Source organism: Prinia subflava, chromosome 8, assembly GCF_021018805.1.
Source record: "Prinia subflava isolate CZ2003 ecotype Zambia chromosome 8, Cam_Psub_1.2, whole genome shotgun sequence".
Classification (NCBI taxonomy): domain Eukaryota; kingdom Metazoa; phylum Chordata; class Aves; order Passeriformes; family Cisticolidae; genus Prinia; species Prinia subflava.
Genome location: NC_086254.1, coordinates 22,683,735 through 22,705,442, shown reverse-complemented (window position 1 = coordinate 22,705,442; position 21,708 = coordinate 22,683,735). Strand labels below are relative to the sequence as shown.

The 21,708-nt window shown below is 55.5% G+C and overlaps 1 protein-coding gene across 1 annotated transcript in view; it reads left to right on the top strand.

Annotated features, from left to right (window-relative positions):
* B4GALT5 (beta-1,4-galactosyltransferase 5) overlaps nucleotides 1-20,221 on the top strand; it is a 33,992-nt gene extending 13,771 nt beyond the window's left edge. The window contains exons 2-9 of the mRNA XM_063404145.1: nucleotides 9,616-9,750; nucleotides 12,255-12,368; nucleotides 13,115-13,239; nucleotides 13,687-13,803; nucleotides 14,517-14,704; nucleotides 14,921-15,043; nucleotides 15,442-15,543; nucleotides 17,314-20,221. Coding sequence (XP_063260215.1) covers nucleotides 9,616-9,750; nucleotides 12,255-12,368; nucleotides 13,115-13,239; nucleotides 13,687-13,803; nucleotides 14,517-14,704; nucleotides 14,921-15,043; nucleotides 15,442-15,543; nucleotides 17,314-17,461 — 1,052 coding nt within the window. The 3' untranslated portion in view covers nucleotides 17,462-20,221. The remainder of the gene's footprint in view (nucleotides 1-9,615; nucleotides 9,751-12,254; nucleotides 12,369-13,114; nucleotides 13,240-13,686; nucleotides 13,804-14,516; nucleotides 14,705-14,920; nucleotides 15,044-15,441; nucleotides 15,544-17,313) is intronic.
* Nucleotides 20,222-21,708: the final 1,487 nt, after the last annotated feature.

Genomic DNA, 21,708 nt, shown 5'->3' with positions numbered 1-21,708 from the left:
TGGGGCGGGAGCAGGGCCGGGAGCTCCCCGTGGCTCCCGGTGGGTGATGTCCCGTGACCCCCGCTGCAGCTCGGGGCTGTGGCAGTGCTGATCCCTTGCTGAGCTGGCTGGCTCAATAGCCTTGTGCTGCTTATCTGGGATTAATGTGTAACCTAATGGCAGTGCTGGGGCGCAGCTCCGAGCGCGGCGCTGTGCGCAGGGCGGTGCGGAGCTGCTCCCTGACGCCAGGGCATTCTCTTCCCCCTTCCCGTGATAAGCTTTAGGGTTTTGCTGTGCCTGGCGCCAGCCTGGCCGTGCTGTTGGTAAATGTGGCCCTGTCTGGGAAGCAGGGACGAGCCAGCAGAGCAGGAGAGAAGGGCAGGGCTGGGGCAAGCCACGAGCCTGTCCCTGCACAGAGCCTGGAGTGCCGAGCCCGGGGGTCCTGAGGGGCACGGACAGCACAGCTCTGGGGGGTGATGGAAGGAAGGAAGGAAGGAAGGGCTTTTTCTTCTCCCCTGTTTGTCCCATCCCAAACAGACTCAGGCCATTGCTTTTCTGCTGACGCAGGAAGGCGTCACCCGGGCGGGGGTTTGATGGACAGTCTCTTAGGTGTTAAATGAGTTCATAGATAGAGGGATGATTTTTTTCCAGTGAAGTCATTCCCTACGCTGATAGTGGAATCAGTAAATTTATTTACAGCAGCTGTGTTACCAGTTTGCTTGTCAGGCAAAAGAAAATCATATAAAAATGTTGTGTATTCCAAGGTTGCGTAGCTCACAAGCTAATAAATGTCTTAGGACATCAGAGTTCTTACAAAATCCCGTAGGTAATGGTCTGTGCGTTGGAAGTTCAAAGTTGCACCCTCTCCCTGATAGCTTTTTAGTTTCTAGTAAAACACAGCAGCTGGAGAGGCCATTCACAGTGTTGCCTTTAATTATTGCAGACAAGAAGAACTCTGTAATCTGACTGTGGAGGCCAAGCTGCTGTGGGTCTGAAATGGCACTGCTTGGTGAGAGTACCCTTGGCAGGGAGCTCTGAGCTGCTGCCTTTGAAAATCTCGGACAACAATCATCCCACGTGATCGAGGAATTCCAGCTTGGAGGATTTTTTAGGAGTTGAAAGGGCTGGCAAGCCAGGCAGATGCGTAGTGTGGAGGTGGGGCTGTGGCTGTGCTCCTTCCCTGGCTGCTGGGATGGCTGCTGTCCCAGGACCTGGCACTGTACAGGGGAGAAACCACCACAGGGACAGTCCTGGGGTATTGTTACAGAGGGAGCTCTCCTTGGTCTCCGTGGTGCAAATCGTGCTCTCTGCTAAGCAGCCTGTGTCCTGCCGGGGCTGGGGCAGCTCAGGACGCTCTATCCCCGTGAGCAGGGGCTGGCCATGGCATTGCAGAGATGGGCTGGCTCGGGGCTCTCAGCCCCTGTGGGAGTGGGAGCAGCAGCTCAGGCCACAGGGCAGTCCTGGTGGTGCTGGGTGTGCCCAGGGTGAGCCGGGGCTGGGTGTGGCGCTCTGCCCCTGCCCTGCCCCTCCCTGGGGCTGCTGGGTGTCCCCACCTGCCCTGCAGAGGTGGGAGCAGGGACAGGCTGGGCACAGCCAGCCCTCCCCGGGTGAGGATCCCTGCCTGGCCGCTGCCGCTCATCCCCGTGCTGGCATCGTGGGCGAGCTCAGCTGGCAGCAGGGCTCTCCCCGTGCTATTTTCTTTTTGAGACAACGTCAACAGGAGATGCTGGACCATGCTCTGGCTGTAAATGGTAGTGGGAGATGTGCCATGGGTCTGGCTGCATGGAGCGAGGAGCGGCTGCTGTCCTGCAGGCTGCGAGCCCTGCCCGGAGCGATGGGATGGATCCTCAGAGCCCAGAGTGATGGGATGGATCCTCAGGGACAGCCCTGCCTGGTGTGATGGGATGGCTCCTCAGAGCCCAGTGTGGTGGGATGGCTCCTCAGGGACAGCCCTGCCTGGTGTGACAGGCAAAGCACTGACCTGGAACAGCCTCTCGGACCCGCCCTTGGAAGAGCTCCCTTGCAGCAGGCATGAGGCTGTACATGTGATAACCCTTTTTGTTCAGCCACACTGAACTTGTAAAACATGCTTGAAAAATCAGGTCTTTGGTTTTTTGGGAGGGGAATAGCCAAAACAACAGAACCTGTTCTCTTTTTCTCCGTTGAATTCAGGGTGTTACAACTCCAGACAGTGCAGTTTGTAGTGTGTGAACTGAGTCAGTAGATCCGTTACTCTTAAGTTGTTTTTTAACAATTTCCAATGGGTACTCTCCAATGGGCATACTCTCCTAATTTGGAAGACTAACAAATCAATGATTTCAAAATCTATTTAACTGGTGTTTGATGTATATGGAAATTTTAAATCCAAATCCCCCATCTCCTGTTCTCTGCTGTGGTCTGCCTGTATTCTGAATTGCTTCCAGCTGCTGAAGGACAGCACTGGTGAAACCCCTCACTGACTGCATTTTAGGCAGCACCACTGCACATGTCCCGTTCTCCTGATGTCCTGTCACTGCCTGCTTGAGCAGGATGCCCAGGTTGGTGGCAGGAGCTGCCTGCTGTAGAGGATTTCCCGTGTCCCCTGCAGCTGTTCCAGTTCCCATGGCTCAGGGGATGAGGAGCTGTCCTGAGCTGCCCATGTCCTTCCCTGCCCTCCCGCTTCAAGGACAGCACTGGGAAGGATCTGCCTGGTTTTCCTCTCCCTTGCTTGTCCAAGCGTTCACTTAATTGTTATTTATTATTTTTCTCAACGAAAGCTCTCCCTCTGTGCATCCTGAGCTCTGGGCTCAGGGGCTGGGATTCCTGATGCCTTCGGAGTGTCCGGGATGCAGGAATTCCCACCCCTTTGTCTGCTGAAGTACCGAAGGAGCAGGCGCTGTGTTTGGAAGTGTGGATGTTTGCAGCAGCAGCTGGTGCTCTGGCCCGGAGCTGGGCTCGGTGTCGTGGAGCTGGGCTCGGTGTCGGTGCCGGACTGATGCTGGCCCGGAGCTGGGCTCGGTGTCGCGGAGCTGGGCTCGGTGTCGCGGAGCTGGGCTCGGTGTCGGTGCCGGGCTGGTGCTGGCCCGGAGCTGGGCTCGGTGTCGGTGCCGGGCTGGTGCTGGCCCGGAGCTGGGCTCGGTGTCGGTGTCAGGCTGCTCTGGCCCAGAGCTGGGCTCGGTGTCGGTGTCAGGCTGGTGCTGGCCCGGAGCTGGGCTCGGTGTCGGTGCCGGGCTGGTGCTGGCCGGAGCTGGGCTCGGTGTCGGTGCCGGGCTGGTGCCGCCCCGGAGCTGGGCTCGGTGTCGGTGTCAGGCTGCTCTGGCCCGGAGCTGGGCTCGGTGCCGGGCTGGTGCTGGCCCGGAGCTGGGCTCGGTGTCGGTGCCGGGCTGGTGCTGGCCGGAGCTGGGCTCGGTGTCGGTGCCGGGCTGGTGCTGGCCGGAGCTGGGCTCGGTGTCGGTGCCGGGCTGCTGAGGAGCCTTTGGTTGCTGGTTCGGGTGTGGGCCGGGTGCTCTGCCCGCACGGGAGGGCGCTGCCAGCGCTGCTCCGCACGGAGCTGGGCACGGAGGGGGGAAACAAGCAGGACGTGCACTCGTGTGCAATCGCATCTCCTGAATGGCAATTAAAGCAGGAGAGTCCGGGTCTGGAGGAAGGGTAATGTTTAACTGGGGCAAGCACTTGTTGTGCTCTGTGCTCCAGCCGGCGCTTGTCACTGCCCTTCCTCACAGAGAGGAGCTGCAGCAGGAATCGCCCCTGGATTGCTCTTGGGGTTTGCAGCACCCGCTGTGATTTCACAGCCACCCTTGGCATGCCTGCCCGGTGCACAGGTGAATTGTGTGCTGCTGGCTTGCCCACCTGCACGGAGCTGGGTGCTGCACGTGCTGATGCTGCACTGGGCACCCCAGGGCTCCATCCCACCGCCAGCCTTGCCTGCTCTTGGGCTGCAGAGCTCCTTCCAGAGGTGCTCTGGTGCTGCAGATGTTTTATGGGTTTTCCCATGTGCACAGAGCACGCTGTGCTCCTTTTGCTGGGTATCCTAAAGCCAGGGCAGCACTTTTCAGATCGAGTGGCACAAACACCTTAGTGCAGGCAGCTGCAGGAGTGCAAATGGAAGTTGACATCTTAAATGTGTACATGAAAAATTGAGGGTCTCTTAGAATGATGTGGATTTTCCTCTGCTTGCTGAGGCTTCCCCAGAGTCATTTTTCTGTAAGTTCAGATACAAATTTCCTATATTCAGGTTTTGACCAAATGTCACTTCAGCCTCCCATCTTCCTGCTTGCTGTGTGCACGTGCAAGCTGCCAGCTTGCCAATTTTGGGGACAAGTGGTTTGTAATTACCAGCTCAGTGCTGCCGCTGCACTGTTAATTCTTAGACCATTTAATGTATCAAATTATTCCTTCCTGTACTATTTAGAGGCAAAGGGCTAAGTAACAGTGATGGCATTAATATTAAATTCTCTAAAACTAATAGGAACCTCTTATTTAATTGTTCTGGCACTCAGCATGCCTGGGGAATGCAGTGCCACTGGAAAGCTAATAGAGACAGAGGTCTCATGGTGTATTAACGCTGGGATGCTGCTACTTTTCCTGGTTGGGTTATTTATGAGTTAAGACTATCGTAGCTGTCTATCAGTGCCTTAGAGGCTTAGTTTGATTAAACCCCTTTATATTGCTAATGCTAATGGAGCTGGATTGACGCTGGGGATCTTCGGGGAGAGCTTAGCAAAAGGCTTAGCGTAGACACGACTGCTGGTTTCGCTGTCTTGGGCCCTGCGGGAGGTGTGTGCAGCAGGCAGGACCTCCCAGCCCAGGCAGGGGGACCTGGGCACCCACCCTGCAGGACCCTCACCCCTTCCAGGTCGCTGCTGCATCTCCCGTGTGAGGTGTCCCACAAGCTCTGCTGGGCACCTTGTGCCCACTCAGAGCATCTGGTGGGTGCTCAGCAGGAGTTTCTCTGGCAGTGCCTGGGTTCGTGGCTGTGCTGGCTGAAGTGGGGGCTGTGGGGGTTGGCTGTGTGTAGCACTGAGACCACGATGAACTCACGCAGCCCCTCTGTGCTTGTGCAGCACGAGTGGACTGATGAATGGGAAAAATGCAGAAGGTGACAGAAAGCCCTAAATCTCAAAGCAGAGGAAGACCGGCTCCTTCCTCAGGAAAGCCTGGCTGCCTGATACTGCTGCAGGCATGCAGGGCTGCCGTGAGCCCCCGGGCCCCTCTTCCTGCCCCCAGAGCAGTCTGTCTGTCCCAGCCCGGGTCCCTGTCCCCCCACTGCGGGGTGCTGCAGGAAGCCTTTCCCAGGCAGTGGAAGCGTGTCAGGGTCAGGAGTGAGACGTGTCAGGGCTGTCCCTGCCCTGTGTCACTGCCTGGCACAGAGCACAGTCACTCCTCTCCTGAATCAGCTCCCAGGCTGCAAATCACCCTCTTGCCTCTTCTAGTATGTATCATCACAATGAAACTAATTTTCCATGAGAGAGTCAGCTGTTTCTTGATTAGAAGTGCTCCAAAAATACTAACAGAGAAATTATTACAGGAAGACTTCAGTGCTCATTTATGTAATTGGACTTTATTTCCCTGGCTGAAGTTGTTGCACCCACTCCCAGCTTGAGTGAGCACTTGCCCTCCCAGTTTTCTCGTGAGCAGAGAGGTTAGGGTGCAACATCCCGAGGGGTGCCGTGCCCCGGGGTGCAGCCTCGTGCCTCTGTTCCAGCTGGTGACAAGCTGTCATGTTTTCCATGTGTTTAAATCACAGCAGGGTTGACTTGCTCTTTAATGAACCAACAAGAATAATCAGGCAGTTACATGGGCAAATGGATTCTTAAATTTTGCTTGTTTTCTGGGTGGGGAGTGAGGGTTTGCTGGAAATGAACAGAAGGGACAGCTCCCTGTGCCATCACTGCTTGTCCAGCTGCCCTGTGGCAGGAGCCGGGCTGTTGTCACCGTGCTTGTGCTCTGAAGTGCCGCATGCTCAAAGGGAAGGAAGGCAGAAGGCTCGATGTAATTTTCGAGATCATCCTGTGTGATGAGATTAGCAATATATCACAACAGGGAGAATTGCTTTCGGGCTGAACCAGGGTTCAGGCCAAGCCCAGCAGAGCCTGTGTGTGCAGCAGTGAATGCTCCGGGGTGATGGGCACCTCTGGGAAACGCCTCTGGGTACAGCAGCCCTGGGCCCTGGAGGGTCAGCCAGGCCAGGCTTAATAAATTTAAAACGTGGCTAATTTGCTCATCAAAAGGGCAGTGAATGGAGGAGGAGTGAGATTTATATCGGTATAGCGATTCCCAAATGTTGGTGCAGCCCCAGCCCTGGCCACGGCAGCCCCTGGAGCTGATCTAGCACCGTGTGCACACAGGGAATGGAATGTTTGCAATAGCGTTTGAAATCCGATTTTCTGACCTGAATGAATTGCGTGTTCTGGATAAACACAGTGTTTGTGAAGCTTATCTCATGCAGGCGGTTTGTTGTGAGGGTGGGAGAAGGGGCTCTGATCGTGGGGGCTGTTGTTGTTGGGTGTTTGGCGTGTTGATGGGACATCATCCTTGGCTAGGTACCTCCTTAATCGTCTGCTTTAAGGGGTTAATATGTGAACAGGCAACCGCAGCCCGGCACAAAGCTGGTGTTGTTGCTGCCCGCGCTCCCCTGGGATGGAGGGATGCTCAGGATCCCCGGGCAGCCCGGCCCGGTCATGTGGCTGCGGCGGGGCCCGGCTCCGTCTGCCGGGAACAAACGGCGCTTTCAGCGCGCCCGGCAAACCTCCCTCTTCCTCGGATTAACCGGGGACTGGGCGCTGATTTGTCTCTCCTGTTCTTTCATGCTTCACCAAACCTGGATCTGCTTTACCCAGCAAGTCAAAGCATAATGAAGTAGAAAGTGAAATTACTCGATCAGCATCCGCGCGTTGTTTTCCACCGCTGGCCCAGCTCCGTGTGGGCTGGAGGGTGCAGCTCGCTGCCCTTCCCTGGCAGCAGCCCGGGCCCGTAACCAGCTGGGCTGAGAGGCTTCAGCCCCGCATGGCTGGGCAGAGCAGAGGAGCTGTGCTAGCTCCTGGGCAGGCTCTGTGTTTTTGGGAAAGCAGAGGAGCTGTGCTGGCTCTTGGGCAGGTTTTGTGTTTTGGGCAGAGGAGAGGAGCTGTGCTGGCTCTCGGGCAGGTTTTGTGTTTTTGGGAGAGCAGAGGAGCTGTGCTGGCTCTTGGGCAGGTTTTGTGTTTTGGGCAGAGCAGAGGAGCTGTGCTGGCTCTCGGGCAGGTTTTGTGTTTTGGTAGAGCAAAGGAGCTGTGCTGGCTCTCGGGCAGGTTTTGTGTTTTTGGGAGAGGAGAGGAGCTCTTGGGCAGGCTCTGTGTTTTCGGGAGGGCTGCTGGGCTGTCCGTGTTGCTGGAGGCCGTGCTGAGGCCGTGGTGCCCCAGCCCAGCCCTGCCGTGCTCGCCTGGCTCTGGGACACCCCGCTCCGGGTGCTGCCGGCCGGCAGAGCCTGTGCCAGCAGGGTGGGCGCTGTGGTGGGGCAGGACACGGCCTCGGGGCCGGGTGCCCCCAGCACCAACCCTAAACCCGTGCCCGGGGCAGGGCTGTGACGGGGCTGATAAGCCAAGGAGAGCCTTGTGGTCATCGGGGAGATCAGCGCGGGCAGGTGGGGCTGGGGCTGCCCTCTGCATCCTTCCCGAGGCTCTGACAGCCCCACTGCCTCGCTCACTGTTCACTGCTCATTCTGACAACCCCCGCAGGAACTCCCATTTCCATAAACCCTGCTGGCAGCTGCCTGGCAAGGCTGGGGCTGTGCTGGGGAAGGTGCTGGGGCTGGGCTGCTGGTGCTAGGAGGCGATGCTGTTTGGTGCTGAACTCTGAGCTGACAGCTGGAAACTTAGGAAGCTTTTGGGGCTTGGGTGTAAGGCTTTGCATGGGGAATTTCAGCTACTTCTGTTTCTGGCCTGTGGAGCTGTATCAAAATGCCAGCTTTTCCCTGAGCCTTCTCCCCGGGCATCTGCTGGAGCAAATTCCCTGTCTCTGTGAGGAGGAGCAGCACCTGATGCCTCTGGCTGTCCTTGCAGCAGGGCTGCCTTGCCGAGAAGCTGCAGCAGAGCTCACGTTTGAGCTTTGGCTGTCACCAGCTGGCCTGGCGGTCCCTCTGGTTCCAGAGCTGGCCCCAGAACAGGGGGTGAGCCCAGAGGGGCTGGGTGCAGCTTTGTCTGAGCCAGCTCCTGCTCATTGCTGCTGTAACCACTGGCTTAAGGTGCCATTGCTGGCCTGACTGCAAGGGGTACGTGTATGGGAAAGGAGGGGCTGGAAATGGACATCTAAAATTGCAGTTCAAGACATTTAGTTGCCAAGCCCTTAGTGTCATTGACCTCCTTCTGTCTGAAAATCCAGTGATTCCCCATGGCTCAGAGACGAGCTGGGCAGCAGCCGGGCATGACGTGAGGCTCCGACCCCCTTTCAAATATTTACCTTACTGTGTGAAAACAAAAATATGGCTGGATGGGGAAATGTGTCTGGGCAGCCTTTTGGAGCTGCCTCGGTGTGTGGGTGCAGAAGGGGGGCGGGCAGCAGTCCGTGGGGGTGCAGGGTGTGTGTACCCCAGGGTGGGGACCCCTGCTCTCCCCGGGCAGTGCCGTGTCCAGCCTGTGCTCCCGCTGGCTCCAGCCGTGGCTGTGCCTTCCTGGCACTGGTAGCTGCTGGCTCCAGGCTGTGATATGCCTGCTGCAGAAAGGACCTGTCTGGTGTGGATGTTTCCTGGTGTCATTGCATCAGCTTCTGCCCTCCTCTGAGCAGGGTCCCTGTTGTTCCCTTGGCCCGGTGTCCTCTTCATCCCTCCTGGAGTGTCTTTTTACCTGTTTTTTTTTTTAATTACTAGTGCAGAATAGGTTCTAGATTGCCCCTTCTTAGTAGCTTCATGTCAAGACTTTATTTATTTTCCACTTCATTTTTAAGTCTAAAACGACACCGAGAGGGCTGTGGCTGGCACAGTGATGTTGGCAGGGGTGCTGTGCTGTGCCCGGGGGCTGTCCTGCTGCCCCGTGGGAGCTGCTGGTGACACAGGGCTGTGCTTGCTGCTGTTTGCTTTGGGGCCTGGTCCTGCCAGCTGGGTGTCAGCTTAAACTGAAACCTAATCAGGCTCAGGCTGAGCTGTGCCAGGGCACAGGGTCAGCAGCAGACGAGAGGGGAGGAAATGTGGCTGGGGGGCTGCCCCGGGGACCCAGGGCCTGTGCTGCTGCCTGCCCCGGGGTGTGACATGCCGGGGGCTCGGAGCCTGGTGTGGGGGTGCTTTCTGTGGTGCCTCTGCCAGACAAGAGCCAGCCCTCGGTGCTCAGTCTGGAACAGCTGCCCTTCTCCAGGCACACAGCTGGGTTTCCTGTTATAATGATATTTCCTAATTGAACTTCCCTAATTAAGCAGCAGAACGTGCTGTTGGTTAAGCTGCAGTGCTGTCTGACAGCCTGGTAGTCAGGTTTGGCTGGGTACCTCCCCCTTGTCAACCAGCCGGGTTTCCAAAGGTGCCCCACGCCTCCACTGCCCCATTCCCTGCCCTTCCCACGGCAGGCTCGGGCTCCTTCTGCCGTGAGGGCGCTGAAGTCAAGCAGGAGGCTGGGAATACTTCCAAAAGACCCTGATTTCTTTTCTCTATCAAAGCTGATGCTCATGGAAATACTCCTTTTTCTTCCTCCCTTGCAGTGAACACCTACCTCTTCATGATGCAAGCCCAGGGCATCATGATCCGTGAGAACATGCGCACGATAGGAGCTCAGGTGTACGAGCAGGTGGTCCGCAGTGCCTATGCCAAGAGGAACAGCAGTGTGAATGACTCAGGTATTTCTTGGATGACTGTAATTTTGACTAGAGGTTCCATTTTCATTGAAAATTAAGTTGAAGGAATTATGCTGGTAAATGCAGGGTGGAAGCTTTGATTAATTGTTTGGCTCTTTTATTTTTATGTGTAAAAATATACACATAACAGAAAAATACCCTATGTATAGAAATACTGTCAAAATATAAAAATGATATTTATTTATTTATATATGTGAAAAGTTCAAATGCTTCTAACTTGTATAAGGGGTGAAAATCTTGAAAGGTCTGAAATGATGGGATTTGAGCTGAAAAGCTCTTTGCTTTCCAGGAATCCAACTTGTAGCTTCAACCACTCTGAGGACAAACACTTTCAAATTCAGTGCAAGGGTCGGGTTTCATATTTAAGAAATCCCTTCCCCGGCGTGTGCCTGCACAGGGCCCTGGCTCTGGGCACGTGGAGGAGCCTGTGCTGTCAGCGTCGCTCCTGCCATGCACGTAGGAGCCGAGGTGGCCTGGCTGCAGATCTGCCACGAGTGATACTCTGAACTCCCTCCCAGCCCTCTTTGTGCACACGCGTGTGAGCCTGTGGGGTGACTGCTGTGGTGCCAGCGTGGTGCAGGGGCAGAGCTGCCCCTGGCTGTGTGCGAGGCGTTGCTGCCGGGCTGGTGACACCGGCCTGTCCCTTCCCTGCTGGCATGTCCCCGCAGCCTCCCGCCCGTGCTGTTGGCATCAGGCTGGTGTGGGCTGTGGGGAGCTCGGCTCCTCGCCTGCCAGGGCTCAGCAGCAGGGGCTGACAGAGTTTTACAAGGCAAGATCATTTCCCCCTTAGCAGAGGTACGAGCCGTGTCCTTGCTGCCCAGGCTGCTGAGGTGCAGCCACCAGTTCAGCTGTGCCTGCCTGGGGATGGGCACGGGGGGAATTGTCAACTTAGGCAGGAGATGAACGCCCCGGGTCACCTCCTGTGCTGCACCAAGTCAGCCAGGGCAGCCACCCTGGGCTATTTTTAAGACTGGAAACATCAAGTAAAGCAGAGCCAGGGTGAGGAAGTGGCTGATCCCCTGGGGGAGGAGGGTTAGATACTCCATTGCTGCTGCTTGCAGAGATGAGAGCCTTCATCCTGCTGAGGCTCTGCCTGGGGAACTTCAAGTGATCCAAAAACCTGTGTCCTGCAGCAGGCAGGGAACTGGTGAGCACAGCAGCAGTGATGCCAGCACTGCTGCTGCAGTACTGGGCTTTGCTTGGACCTCGTACCAGTCCCAGCTGTGCAGGCACAGGAGGACACCCGTCCCTCCCCACGGCTCCAGCCATGGGGACACTTTTAGCACATACAAGCACTGTGCACCATCCCCTGGCAGGCAGGTCAGAGCAGACCCAGGATGGGTGGTGGTGATGTCTGGAAGGCTCTTGGTGCTGTGGCCACCAGGACTGCATTAACACAGGGCTCAGAACCTTCCCTCCCTGGCTGAATTTGGGAGCTGGGCGGGTGTCACTGCCTGGGGCATCGTGCACTGTCCCCACTGCTGTGGGCAGTCAGGCTGTGACAGCTGTGAGAGGAAACCCAGCAGAAAGGCAGCCCTTGGTACAAAACAGAGCAGGTGAGCTTCACTGTGGGCTGTGACCTGGGCTGGGAACGGCAGGTGTGCTCTGGTAGTGGGAGTTTACAGGGAAAATTACTTATGGAAATTTGGGACAGTATCAAGCATCCCAAATAACAGTGATCCTGCTTGAAAAGCCCGTAGGTTCTGTGTACAGCCCCCCTCGAGTTTTGAGATAGTTTGGGTACTGTCTGCTATAACAAATAACAATGTTACTGACATGACCACCAGCACAACACAGCAGATTACCTGTTCCAGTGGAACACCTCCCTAAAGCCCCTCCAGGTGTAACAGGCTGGGGGTGGTGCCCAGGAGGTTCCAGGTGTGGGAATGGGGAGGCTGCAGAGCCGTGCTGGGCCCTGCTGCAGCACAGGGGCTCCTCTGCTCTTGCACCACGCAAAGCAGAGGGAAGCCTGTGTGTAATGTGATCATTTTTATTGATCCTATGGCGAGGATTCCAGGCAGGATTGCCCAGTGTAGGATACAGCACTGGCAGTCCTAGCTGGCATTGAGACCTGCCTGGGGATTTCTCTCTCTCCTGTTGGGAAAGGACCTGCTGGAGGAGCACATCCCCTCTTGCTGTGCCAGGGTCCCTCAGGGACAAGGCACTGGTGGCTTTTCCTTTCAAGATCCACGTGCTCCTTTGTGAAACCTAAAGGCGATTTTCAAAGTTCTTCCTTTGGCCAGGAAATGCAAAGGTTTCTTTAATATGGTGTGAAGGCTGCTGGGGCTTCTGCAGCCGCCTGTCCCCAGCTGGGTTGCAAGGCTAAAGCACGTTCCACTGGGGCACAGCTGTGCTGCTGGGGACAGCACAGCTCTGGCTGACTTTGGAGTCTGCTCACAGTGGCATGGGGAGGTGGCTGGAAACAACAGACCTATAGCTCAGGTGAAAACTTCTCTCTCTCTCTTTTTTTTTTTTTAATCCCTCAGATTATCCTCTTGATCTGAGCCACAACGACACCTTTCTGCAAGCCACAACGTTTCTTCCTGAAGACTTTACCTACTTCCCCAACAATACCTGTCCTGAGAGGCTCCCTTCTATGAGTGAGTAGCATCCTGCCATCCTGTGCCCCTCTCCTGCTGCCCAGGGCTTTGCAGGGCACACCGTGGCACTCCCAGGCTCACCACCACTGCACCTTTCCCTGCCAGGCACCTCGGGATGAATGGGAGCGCTGTTTAGAGCCCAGCTCCCTCCTGGGAAATCATTGTTTACCCACCCTCAGGAATTAATCCCTGCTGTGTCGGAGGCATGTCTCCCTGCTGAAGCAGGAGCCCATCGCTTGGCAAACACGAACAAAAGAGGGATTGTGTGCTGGGAGCCGGTGAAAAGGCTCTGCCAGGCCTTTTCCAGGGGCAGGGACGGCGGGGTGGCTCCCTTGTGCCGGGGCAGTGCTGCCAGGCCCAGCCCCGAGCTGTGTCAGGGCTGCTGTGGGAGATGGGCTGGACCCCCCAGGGGAGCAGCAGCTTCACCAAAGCTGCTCTCAGGTGGAAAATTGGGCTTTTGAGGGCAAAGGTTTCCAAAAAGAGGGAATGATCTCTGCTGAGGTGGGGGGTTTATTCTGCTGGAAACACGCAGGGAGGACTGGAGGGGTACCCTGGCTGGCGTGGGGCTCTGCATCCAGCAGCAGCCACAGAGGCTGAGGAGACTGAAGTGTTGCAGCATTTCCTAATTGTTTTTGCTGGTGCTGGAGAAAAGAATTTGAGTGCTGGGGCTGGAGGACAGGGATACAGCAAAGTGCTGCCCCAGGGCCGCAGCAGTTCCTCACCCCTGTGCTTCTCCCACTCTGCAGAGGGCCCCATTGATGTAAATATGAGCGAGATCACCATGGAGGATATCCACCAGTTCTTCTCCAAAGACCCTTCCATCAAGCTGGGAGGGCACTGGAAGCCGAGTGACTGCCTGCCTCGCTGGAAGGTACCGGGAGCTGGGCAGCCCCACGTCCTGCTCAGCACAGGGCGTGGGAGTCCCGGGAGGGCAGCAGGGAGGTGGGAACGGGAGCACCCCTGGTGTGCTGCATCTTCAGGATGTGAGGAGCTCTGAAGTGTGGGAATGCAGTGCCCAGGGAAGAAATCGTGAACTCAGGAGCTGCTTAAGGGTCCCCAGTGCTGGGCAGGGAGGACGAGGGGACACTACAACTCCCCCTTCCACTCGAGGTGACATTGAATTTTTCCAAAGCAACAATTCCTCAAAAAGTGAATGGGAAATCCATGCTTTGGGAGTGGGAAGGGTTTCAGGCTGCTCTGCATGGGAGAGCTCAGACCCCTTCTTTAGTGCTGCTCCCGGTGCTATAGCCCCGCACAGGCAGCCCTGCTGCCGGGCCGGCAGCACTGTGGTGTGCTGAGCCGTGCCCTGTGTCCTCAGGTGGCCATCCTGATCCCATTCCGGAATCGATACGAGCACCTCCCCGTCCTCTTCAGACACCTCATTCCCATGCTGCAGCGACAACGTTTACAGTTCGCCTTCTACGTGGTGGAGCAGGTGAGTGAGCGCTGCAGCCCTGCCCTGCCCGGGCACTGCCCCTGCCAGGTCACACCTCTGACGTGCCACGGGTCACGTTGCAACGTGGAAGTTGTCCCGTTCTGTCTGCAGGTGGCACAGCTAAGAGATGTGCCCAGGAATTACTGGTTTTATATGAAAAATAGAAATTCAGGAATCTGTGGTTTGTTTATTTTTTTGTTTTATCTTTTTAATTCTGTTTTGGAGGAGTTATTTTTTTAAAAAAAGCTTTGGACCAGGTATTTGCAGTTCAGATAATGCCACGGGTTGTATGTATATCCCTGCAGTAGTTCCAGGCAGCATCCCCCAGGCACAGAGTGGCCTGACCAGAGTTAGACATCTCACATAGAACATGACTGTCATTTGATGTGTATTTGGACCTCTCACTCAAGCTGTTTGACTTCATCCGCCCAGGAAATGTGCCTCCATATTTGGCTCTAGCTTAAAAAGATTGATCAAAATTGGTTTTTTTTTTCCAAGTCTGAGTATTTGGTGTCTTTATTTCTGCTCCTGTACTGTGAATTGAATATTTCAGTGTTGGTTGATCTCACTAGTTTGCTCCAACACATCACTTCTTTCATGGTGCCAGTGTGGGAGCTGCTTGCCCTCTGCAGTTTTGTGGGCAGGGCTGAGAACACACACACAGAGCAAGAGCTGCAGGGACCCCTCTTGAGAAGGAACTTTCTCCCTGCCAGGCTGGAAACCAACCCTTCAACCGTGCCATGCTCTTCAACGTTGGCTTTCGGGAAGCAATGAAGGACTTGGACTGGGACTGCCTCATCTTCCACGACGTGGACCACATACCAGAGAACGACCGCAACTACTACGGGTGTGGACAGATGCCCAGGCACTTTGCAGCCAAGCTGGATAAGTACATGTACCTGTAAGCACTGCTCCTCCCTGCTTCCATTACTGCCAAGGGGCCAGTGTTAGGTTTAATTTGTTTATTTTTAAGGCAGGGAATGAATCTGGGTTTTTTCTCAAGCTGTGTGCAAAGGGAGCATGCGAGGGAATGGCAGAGAGCATCCTCAGGGCCTGGGCTTTCCCACGGCGGGCGGGGAGGCCGTGGGCTCTGCCCTGACCCCTCTCTCCTGCCCAGGCTCCCGTACAACGAGTTCTTCGGGGGGGTGAGTGGCCTGACCGTCGAGCAGTTCCAGAAGATCAACGGGTTCCCCAACGCCTTCTGGGGCTGGGGAGGCGAGGATGACGACCTCTGGAACAGGTACGGCTCCCTGGCGGTGGCTCTGTCACTGAGCCTGGGGGACAGTTGTCCCCTTGGGCAGCTGGGCTGGCTGTGCCCGGGCTGGGGACGAGGCTGGCCCCGGGGCAGGGGCTGCTGCAGCCCGCCCTGGCTGTGGTGGGAGGCAGAGAGGAGCGGCCTGGGGAGCTGCTGGAGCTGCTGGCTCTGTGCTCAGCGTCCCGCAGGGCTGAGCAGGGCTCCCAGTGCCCTGCCCCGAGCTGCAGCAGGAGTTCCTGTGGCTCCTCTGTGGGTGGGAAGGCCGAGCCACGGCCAGAGCCCCGGGAGCTCTGGCTGCAGCCTGCAGGCACTGCCAGCACTGCAAACACAACGGGTGATTATTTGTTGTTTATTTTATTTCATTTCTCCCCTTTCTAACGCAGAGTACAGTATGCAGGCTACTCAGTGACTCGACCAGAGGGAGACACAGGGAAATACAAATCAATTCCCCACCATCATCGGGGAGAAGTGCAGTTCCTAGGAAGGCAAGTAATTTTTTTTAAGACTCCCAAAGCCTTTCACAAAGAGTCTGTAGCATGTAGGAGGTTTCCTGCAGCTGTTTGAGGGCAGTGACAGCCTGAGCTCTTGAAGGGAACTAACTGCAGGGGGATGAGGCAGAGCTTTGCCAGGATCCCTCCTGCATTTTGCACCCCACATCCCTGCAGCAGGGGCTCCTTGCGTTGTGGCTGCTTGGCTGCCATCCAAAGGAGGGATTGTCAGCCTGGCAGGCCGAGGGCCTGGCCTGTGTCTCCAGAGTGTACAGGGTGGCTAATGGCAGCTGCCAGAGGAGCTTCAGTGCTTCTAGGAGAGGCTGACCTGCAGCGTGGCTGCTAAAGCATCAGGTGTCCCTGGCAGCACTCACAAACTCAGCTGCAGCACCCTTTCATTCTTGTTTCTGCTTCTTGGCCCCAGACTGGGGGGGTGTACAGAACCCCTGGACGCAGGGTTTGCTCTCTTGTGAGGCTGCAGATCTCCATCAGGAGAGGTAACTGCCCTGGACCAGAGGAGGACAAGAACTGTGAGAGCATTTTTCTCAAGATAAATTCTCCCTGGAGCTCTCCAGGAGGGCTCCAACCCCTTTGTCCCAGAGCCAGGGTTGTTTCATAGAGCACAAGGGTTGACTGATTGCTTTTGCCTGAAGACCACAGAGGAATTTGAGTCTTCTGAAAACTGTGCAGCAGAAAACTAAAGAAATACATCTTTCACAAAAGCTTCAGGAATTAACACTTGCAGCTGAGCAGCTGCTGGACAAGCAGTGCAAGCTCTGTTCTGCAGAGGGGCTTTAGGCTGCTGCAGAGATTTGAGCTCTCTGCTGGTCTTTTTTTGCAGAAGACTCATTTTCGGGGGTGTCTCTATTTGAATTTCCATCTTTAGCCCTACTTTTCATTTCTCTGTGGGACAGAATGCAGCCAGCCAGAGACGCTTCTCTTCACTCTTGAAAAAGAGAAGTTGCTTTTGGTTTAAAAAAGGATATTAAAAACCCTCGAAGCATGGCAGGCTGATAAAGGCATGGGACTGAGCTCTGCTTCCCTCTTTGTTCTCACCCAGCACCTTCCCCTGCCTCATGGCACAACTCTTCCCTGGTCCCTTCTCTGTCCCCAGGTCTTAAGCCCAGCTCCCGCTTGCCCTGGTGCCTCCAGGCCCTCAGCACTGTGCTGAAGGGAGTCACTGTCCTGTGGAGATGTTTCTGCCTATTTCCCCCTCCCAACCCTCCTCCTCCTATCTCCTCACGCTGCCTCTGAATGTGCTTGAGGCTCTTTTTGTGCACCAGCTGCAGTTTCCTTCCCCATACACCATTCTGCTAGTTTTACTTCCTCGCTCCATCCCTCAGTCTAAAGCCATTTAGTTCTGTTCTTGTTCCTGTCTGGTTTCATGAAAGTGGCAAGGGCCACGTCACCCCTCAGCTGTGTCTCTCTAGGATGGTGTGGAGGGTGGGCTTGGCAGGATCCCAAATCAGCCCCCCGGGAATGGGACCTGCAGGCTTTGGGCAGGTGCCACAGGTTGTTTTGGCAGCTGAATGTGTGCTGGTGGCACAGTGAGCATTTTCCCTTTATCAAGTGATGGACTTTTCTGATATTTACTAACACGGAGTATTTAAATGTGGTGGTTGCCTTTATGAAGGACTCAGAAGTTCGCTGTTTTGTAGCTGCTGCTGTGCCTGGCTCTTTGGAAGGTGCTGTAGTAGCCTTGGGAGGAGTTTGCAGGTGCTGTGGGATGCGTGGAGCTGACTCTGGCCTCTGGTTCTCGTTGCACAGGTACGCCTTGCTGAGGAAGTCAAAAGAAAGGCAAGCCCTGGACGGCCTCAATAACTTGAACTACTTTCCAAACGTCACATATGACGCCTTGTATAAGAACATCACTGTTAACCTGACACCGGAGCTGGCTCTGGTGACCGAATATTAAGAGGAGAAAATAACTTTGCTCTGCCCTTCACCAAGAAAGCACCACGCTAGACTTTCTTTTCCAAGGGTTATTGAGGACAAGCAACACTTTGTCTAATGAAGGATCACAGTATTTTGGAGAATGAGGCTGAAAGTGCACGCACAAATTGCCCTAGCTGTACCAATCCAGCCCGATTCCCGGGCAGCGAGCTCAGCAGTCTCTTTACTTTTTCTGCCACTTGCTTTCTGGGTTTCAGGACAACAGTTGGACCTGCTGCTGTCGTCTCCACATTCCTCCTCCCGCAATCTCTGGCACTGGGACTCTCCTCGGATGCACTGAGGGACTCTGGCTTCTTGGCGGCGAACGTCGGGAGCAATTTGCTTGGCAACTGCCCTGGTGGGAGATCAAACGACTTCTGATGCCGTTCTTCTATGTCTGTGCGGTTTTTTAAATGACCTGCTTGAAGTATATACAACAGAATCGCTTCTTAAAGAAGTGTAAGTGTAAATATGCTGTGTAAATTGCCCCTTTTTCTTTTCCTCCTGTGGCTCAAGTCCAAGCGAGAGGTTTACATACGGTCACTCATTTTAGTCCTGAGTTCTGTAAACACTTGTGTGAGCATCACTGTACTTGTGCAAGGTGTTCCCTTTTAAGCCAGTGAGATGCTCGCATGATTCCAGCTGGGCCTGTGCAGAAATGTTTGTGGGCCAGGGCCCAGAACCTTCCAGCACAGTGGGTAAGAAATACTCCGGGTCATCGCTCGTCCCAGAAACCGCAGGGCTGGCTCGTTCCAGGGAGGGTGAGGAAATGGGAGTGTTTATTAAAAAACCTCCCTTTTCTGTCACTTTTGCACACGATGAGCAAAGGAATCCAAAAGCCATACGGAGCACGGTCCCGTGGCTGCTGCCTGTGTCCCAGGAGGGCGGGCTGAGCCCGGCGGGCGCTCGGGGAGCGCGGCCCGGCCGGGATGGAGCCGCTGCTCCCCGTGAGCCCTGCCCGCACAGCAGCGCTTGCCCTCGTCTGGAACGGGCTGGAACGGTGTGGGAGGTTGGTTTAGTTGGCATTTATCATGCCAGTGATATCAGAGCCCCAGGCAGTGCCCTGGCTGGCAGCACTGGCATGGGCACAGCGGTGGGACGGGGGTCACAGCTCAGCCAGAGACATGAAGGACACACGAAAATATGAGGACTGGGAGCCAGAGCTTGGTCTGACAGCCCATCCAGCCATCCAGTGTCATCTCTCTTTTCTTCACAGCCACCGTGGGCAGGCTGGACTTTGGGCCCTGTCCCCACGGACACAGTCCAGCCCTTACACAGCACTGGCACCACCACTTTCACTCGACCTCTCTGACTTAAAAGTAAATACATTGGGTGTTGGTTTCAGTTTGTATTTCCACACAACAAGGGCGGGTACTTGACCTCCGAAGGACTTTAACTCTTTTCATTGCATTGTTTGCCTTCGGTTTCCTTAACTTCTCATGGTTTACATTGTTCTCTCAGTTCCGTGGACGTATGATCCCCATACGCATCTGTGGTGGGTGTGACTGCCCAGGGCATTCCTAACCTGTATCCAGAAAACGTTAGTTTAGAAAACACAGGTTTTGTGTAGATCTTATCGGCCGGCATGAGAGGACAGCGAGCCTGCCCTTGAAAGGTGCTGATGAGTTTGTAACTAAGTTTTAAAGTCTCTGAACTTACATGTGCTTTAAACTCGCTTCCCGAGGGGATTCAGCCTGGTTATTTATAGGCAGAGGTGAGGATTTGCTTTTTCTGGCGCATACAGCAATAAAGATTTTTGCTTCGGAGTCTTGATCTGTAATTCACGTGGACCCTTTCCGGGTGCTGAACCCGCGTTGCCCTGCCCCTCTTTTCTTTCATCTTGAGACCTTGCTAGGAACCTGTCTTTGTTTAATGGTGCTTCAAACAAGGAATGTATTTCAACCAGTCCAAGTTCACTTCCCCGGAATCATGCATGTGTGTGTGAGTAGGTGTTGGACTACCTTAGTTGGGATCCTCGGCCCTCCATGTCCCTGACACGCGTCGCACCTGGTGTGGAACAAACGCCGTTACCTCTGCTCAGAACTGCACTCTGCACAGAAGGGTCCATCCCCAGCAGCATCCCATCCTTCCTTCTAACCATGTCGAATTTATTTTCCCTTTTTAAAATGTGGATTATCTGAAAATGTGCACTGTTAATCTTATCAGCTATGTCAAATACTGTATAGTAAATGTAACTGTTAAAAACATACTGTCAAGCGCATGTGCTGTTATGGTGTAAAAATTCTTGTATTAAGGAGAACTTGTACATATTCTGGCAGCTGAAGTTCGACAAGGCCACTCGTTTGCCCCTTCCACGTCAGCGCCGCCAGTCAGCCCTGCTGGAGGGCAGGTCCTGGGCGATGCTGATTTGTTTTTTTTAAATGAGCCATGTGGGTTTTATTTGCAAAACTATTTATTGACAGTCGATTCTCCGTAAAGCTCTGCTTCTCTGAGGGAGGTACTGTCTGAGCAACGGCCGTGCACTTCAGGCCCCTCACCATCAGAAGTGGCTTTAAACTCTCAAGCAGCTTTCCATCATCATGGCTTTTGAGCTTACTGTTATGTTTTTAAGAGGTACCAGGGGGACGTTTTTGCACTGAAGATTAGTGTTTTACAACACACACACACTTCTCAGCAAAGCAATCCTTTGTGTCATTACATTTATTTACCCATGTGTTTGTACATTTTTGTATTTGTTAATTTATGAATGATTTTTTCAGTAAAAAATACATATCCAAGAACAGATTGCAGTGCTTTGGGTTTGTTTGTTTGTTTGCTTGTTTTACAGGAGCCTGGGGTGTGCTGTTTTAGTAGAAGGTGAGATTTGTAAGCCCAGAGGGGTAAGTGCCTATGAGAATTTGAGCCATTAAGGGTCATTAGGTCTGGCCAGAAACAACTGAGTCTGAGATGTGGATGCTCCCCAAACTCTTCCTGGTGTGTTGGTGCCTGAGCCTTTTTTCCAAGCATCTGCTTCAGTGTAGTTCTGATGGAGGGGTTGGCTGCCTTAGGGCGTTAGGAAGACCCTTGGCTGAAGGTGCAGGGCTCGGGACTGATGCTGGGGACTGCTGGTAATTGAATTTTTGAAAAACAAACCCGGGCAGACAGACAAGCTTCCTTGCAGCAGCTTTAAAATATCTATCCAGCTCTGCAGCATACAGGCATGCTAGAATAAATAGCTGGCAGTCCTGGGTTGCTCCAAGCCTTGCCTTTTTTTAGCTCTCCCTCTTCTGGGAAGCTTCCTCCCACCCGCGGCGCTGGGCCGGATCCTGCGGGGTGCGGGCTCCTCGCAGCCCCTGCCGAGGCCGCCTCGCTCCCCGGCGCTGGCACAGGGAGGGTGGCAGCCCCAGGGGCTCCCGGGCACGCCGTGCTGGGGGTCCCTGGCCTGTTCGGGGGTCCCCATGGTGCTGCAGGGGTGCCCGGCCGGGGGGGTTTCACTGCCCGTGTGCCCCTCGGCGGCCGCGCAGGGGCTGGAGGGGGAAGGCTGGGATTGCTCAGGGGCAGGGAAACCTCAGCCCGTGTCCCGGCTGAGTGCATGGGACCCCCTTGCTGGGGCCAGCAACAAGCACCAAGCTGGGAGCAGAGCCCGTGTTGTGGGGGCAGTGCCGAGGAGAGGAGCCCGGCCCGGCCCGGCCCGGCCCGGCTGCCCCGGGAGCAGCCCCCGCCGCGGGGGACAGCATTCCCTGCTGACAGCAGCTCAGCCTTCTGCGCTGCAGCGCCTCTCTGCAGCCTGTAAAAAACCCCAGCCCAACAAAAACCCAACCACCGGAGCAGGGGGCTCTCCCTCTTCCCTGCTGCTGCGCCACAGGGCGCCTGGACACACGGACATCACCTCCATCGGCGCGGCCTCGAGCCACTGGGACCGTCTGAAGGCCACGGGGGCGGTGGCACGCCCGGGACTCTCTTGCACAACCACCCGCACGGCTGGAGCCACCTGCTCACCTGCACGGCGGCTTCCTGGCGGCCACAGCCCCCGAGTCACTTTGTGACAGTGCCCTGCTCCGGGGCCGGTGCGAGCCGAGGCAGTGCCACGCTCCCTGCGGCACCGGCAAACCCTCCCTCCCTCCCGTGCTCTGTCCCGGAGGTGTCGGGCGGGGCGGCAGCGGAGCCGGTGGCCCCGGCGCAGCCCCTGCAGCCGCCCCTCGGCCTCTCCGCAGCCGCATTTCCCGCGGGAAGGGCCGCAGCCCCGGCACGGACGGGTGCTGCTGGTGCTGCTCAGGAAATCCCTCCCGG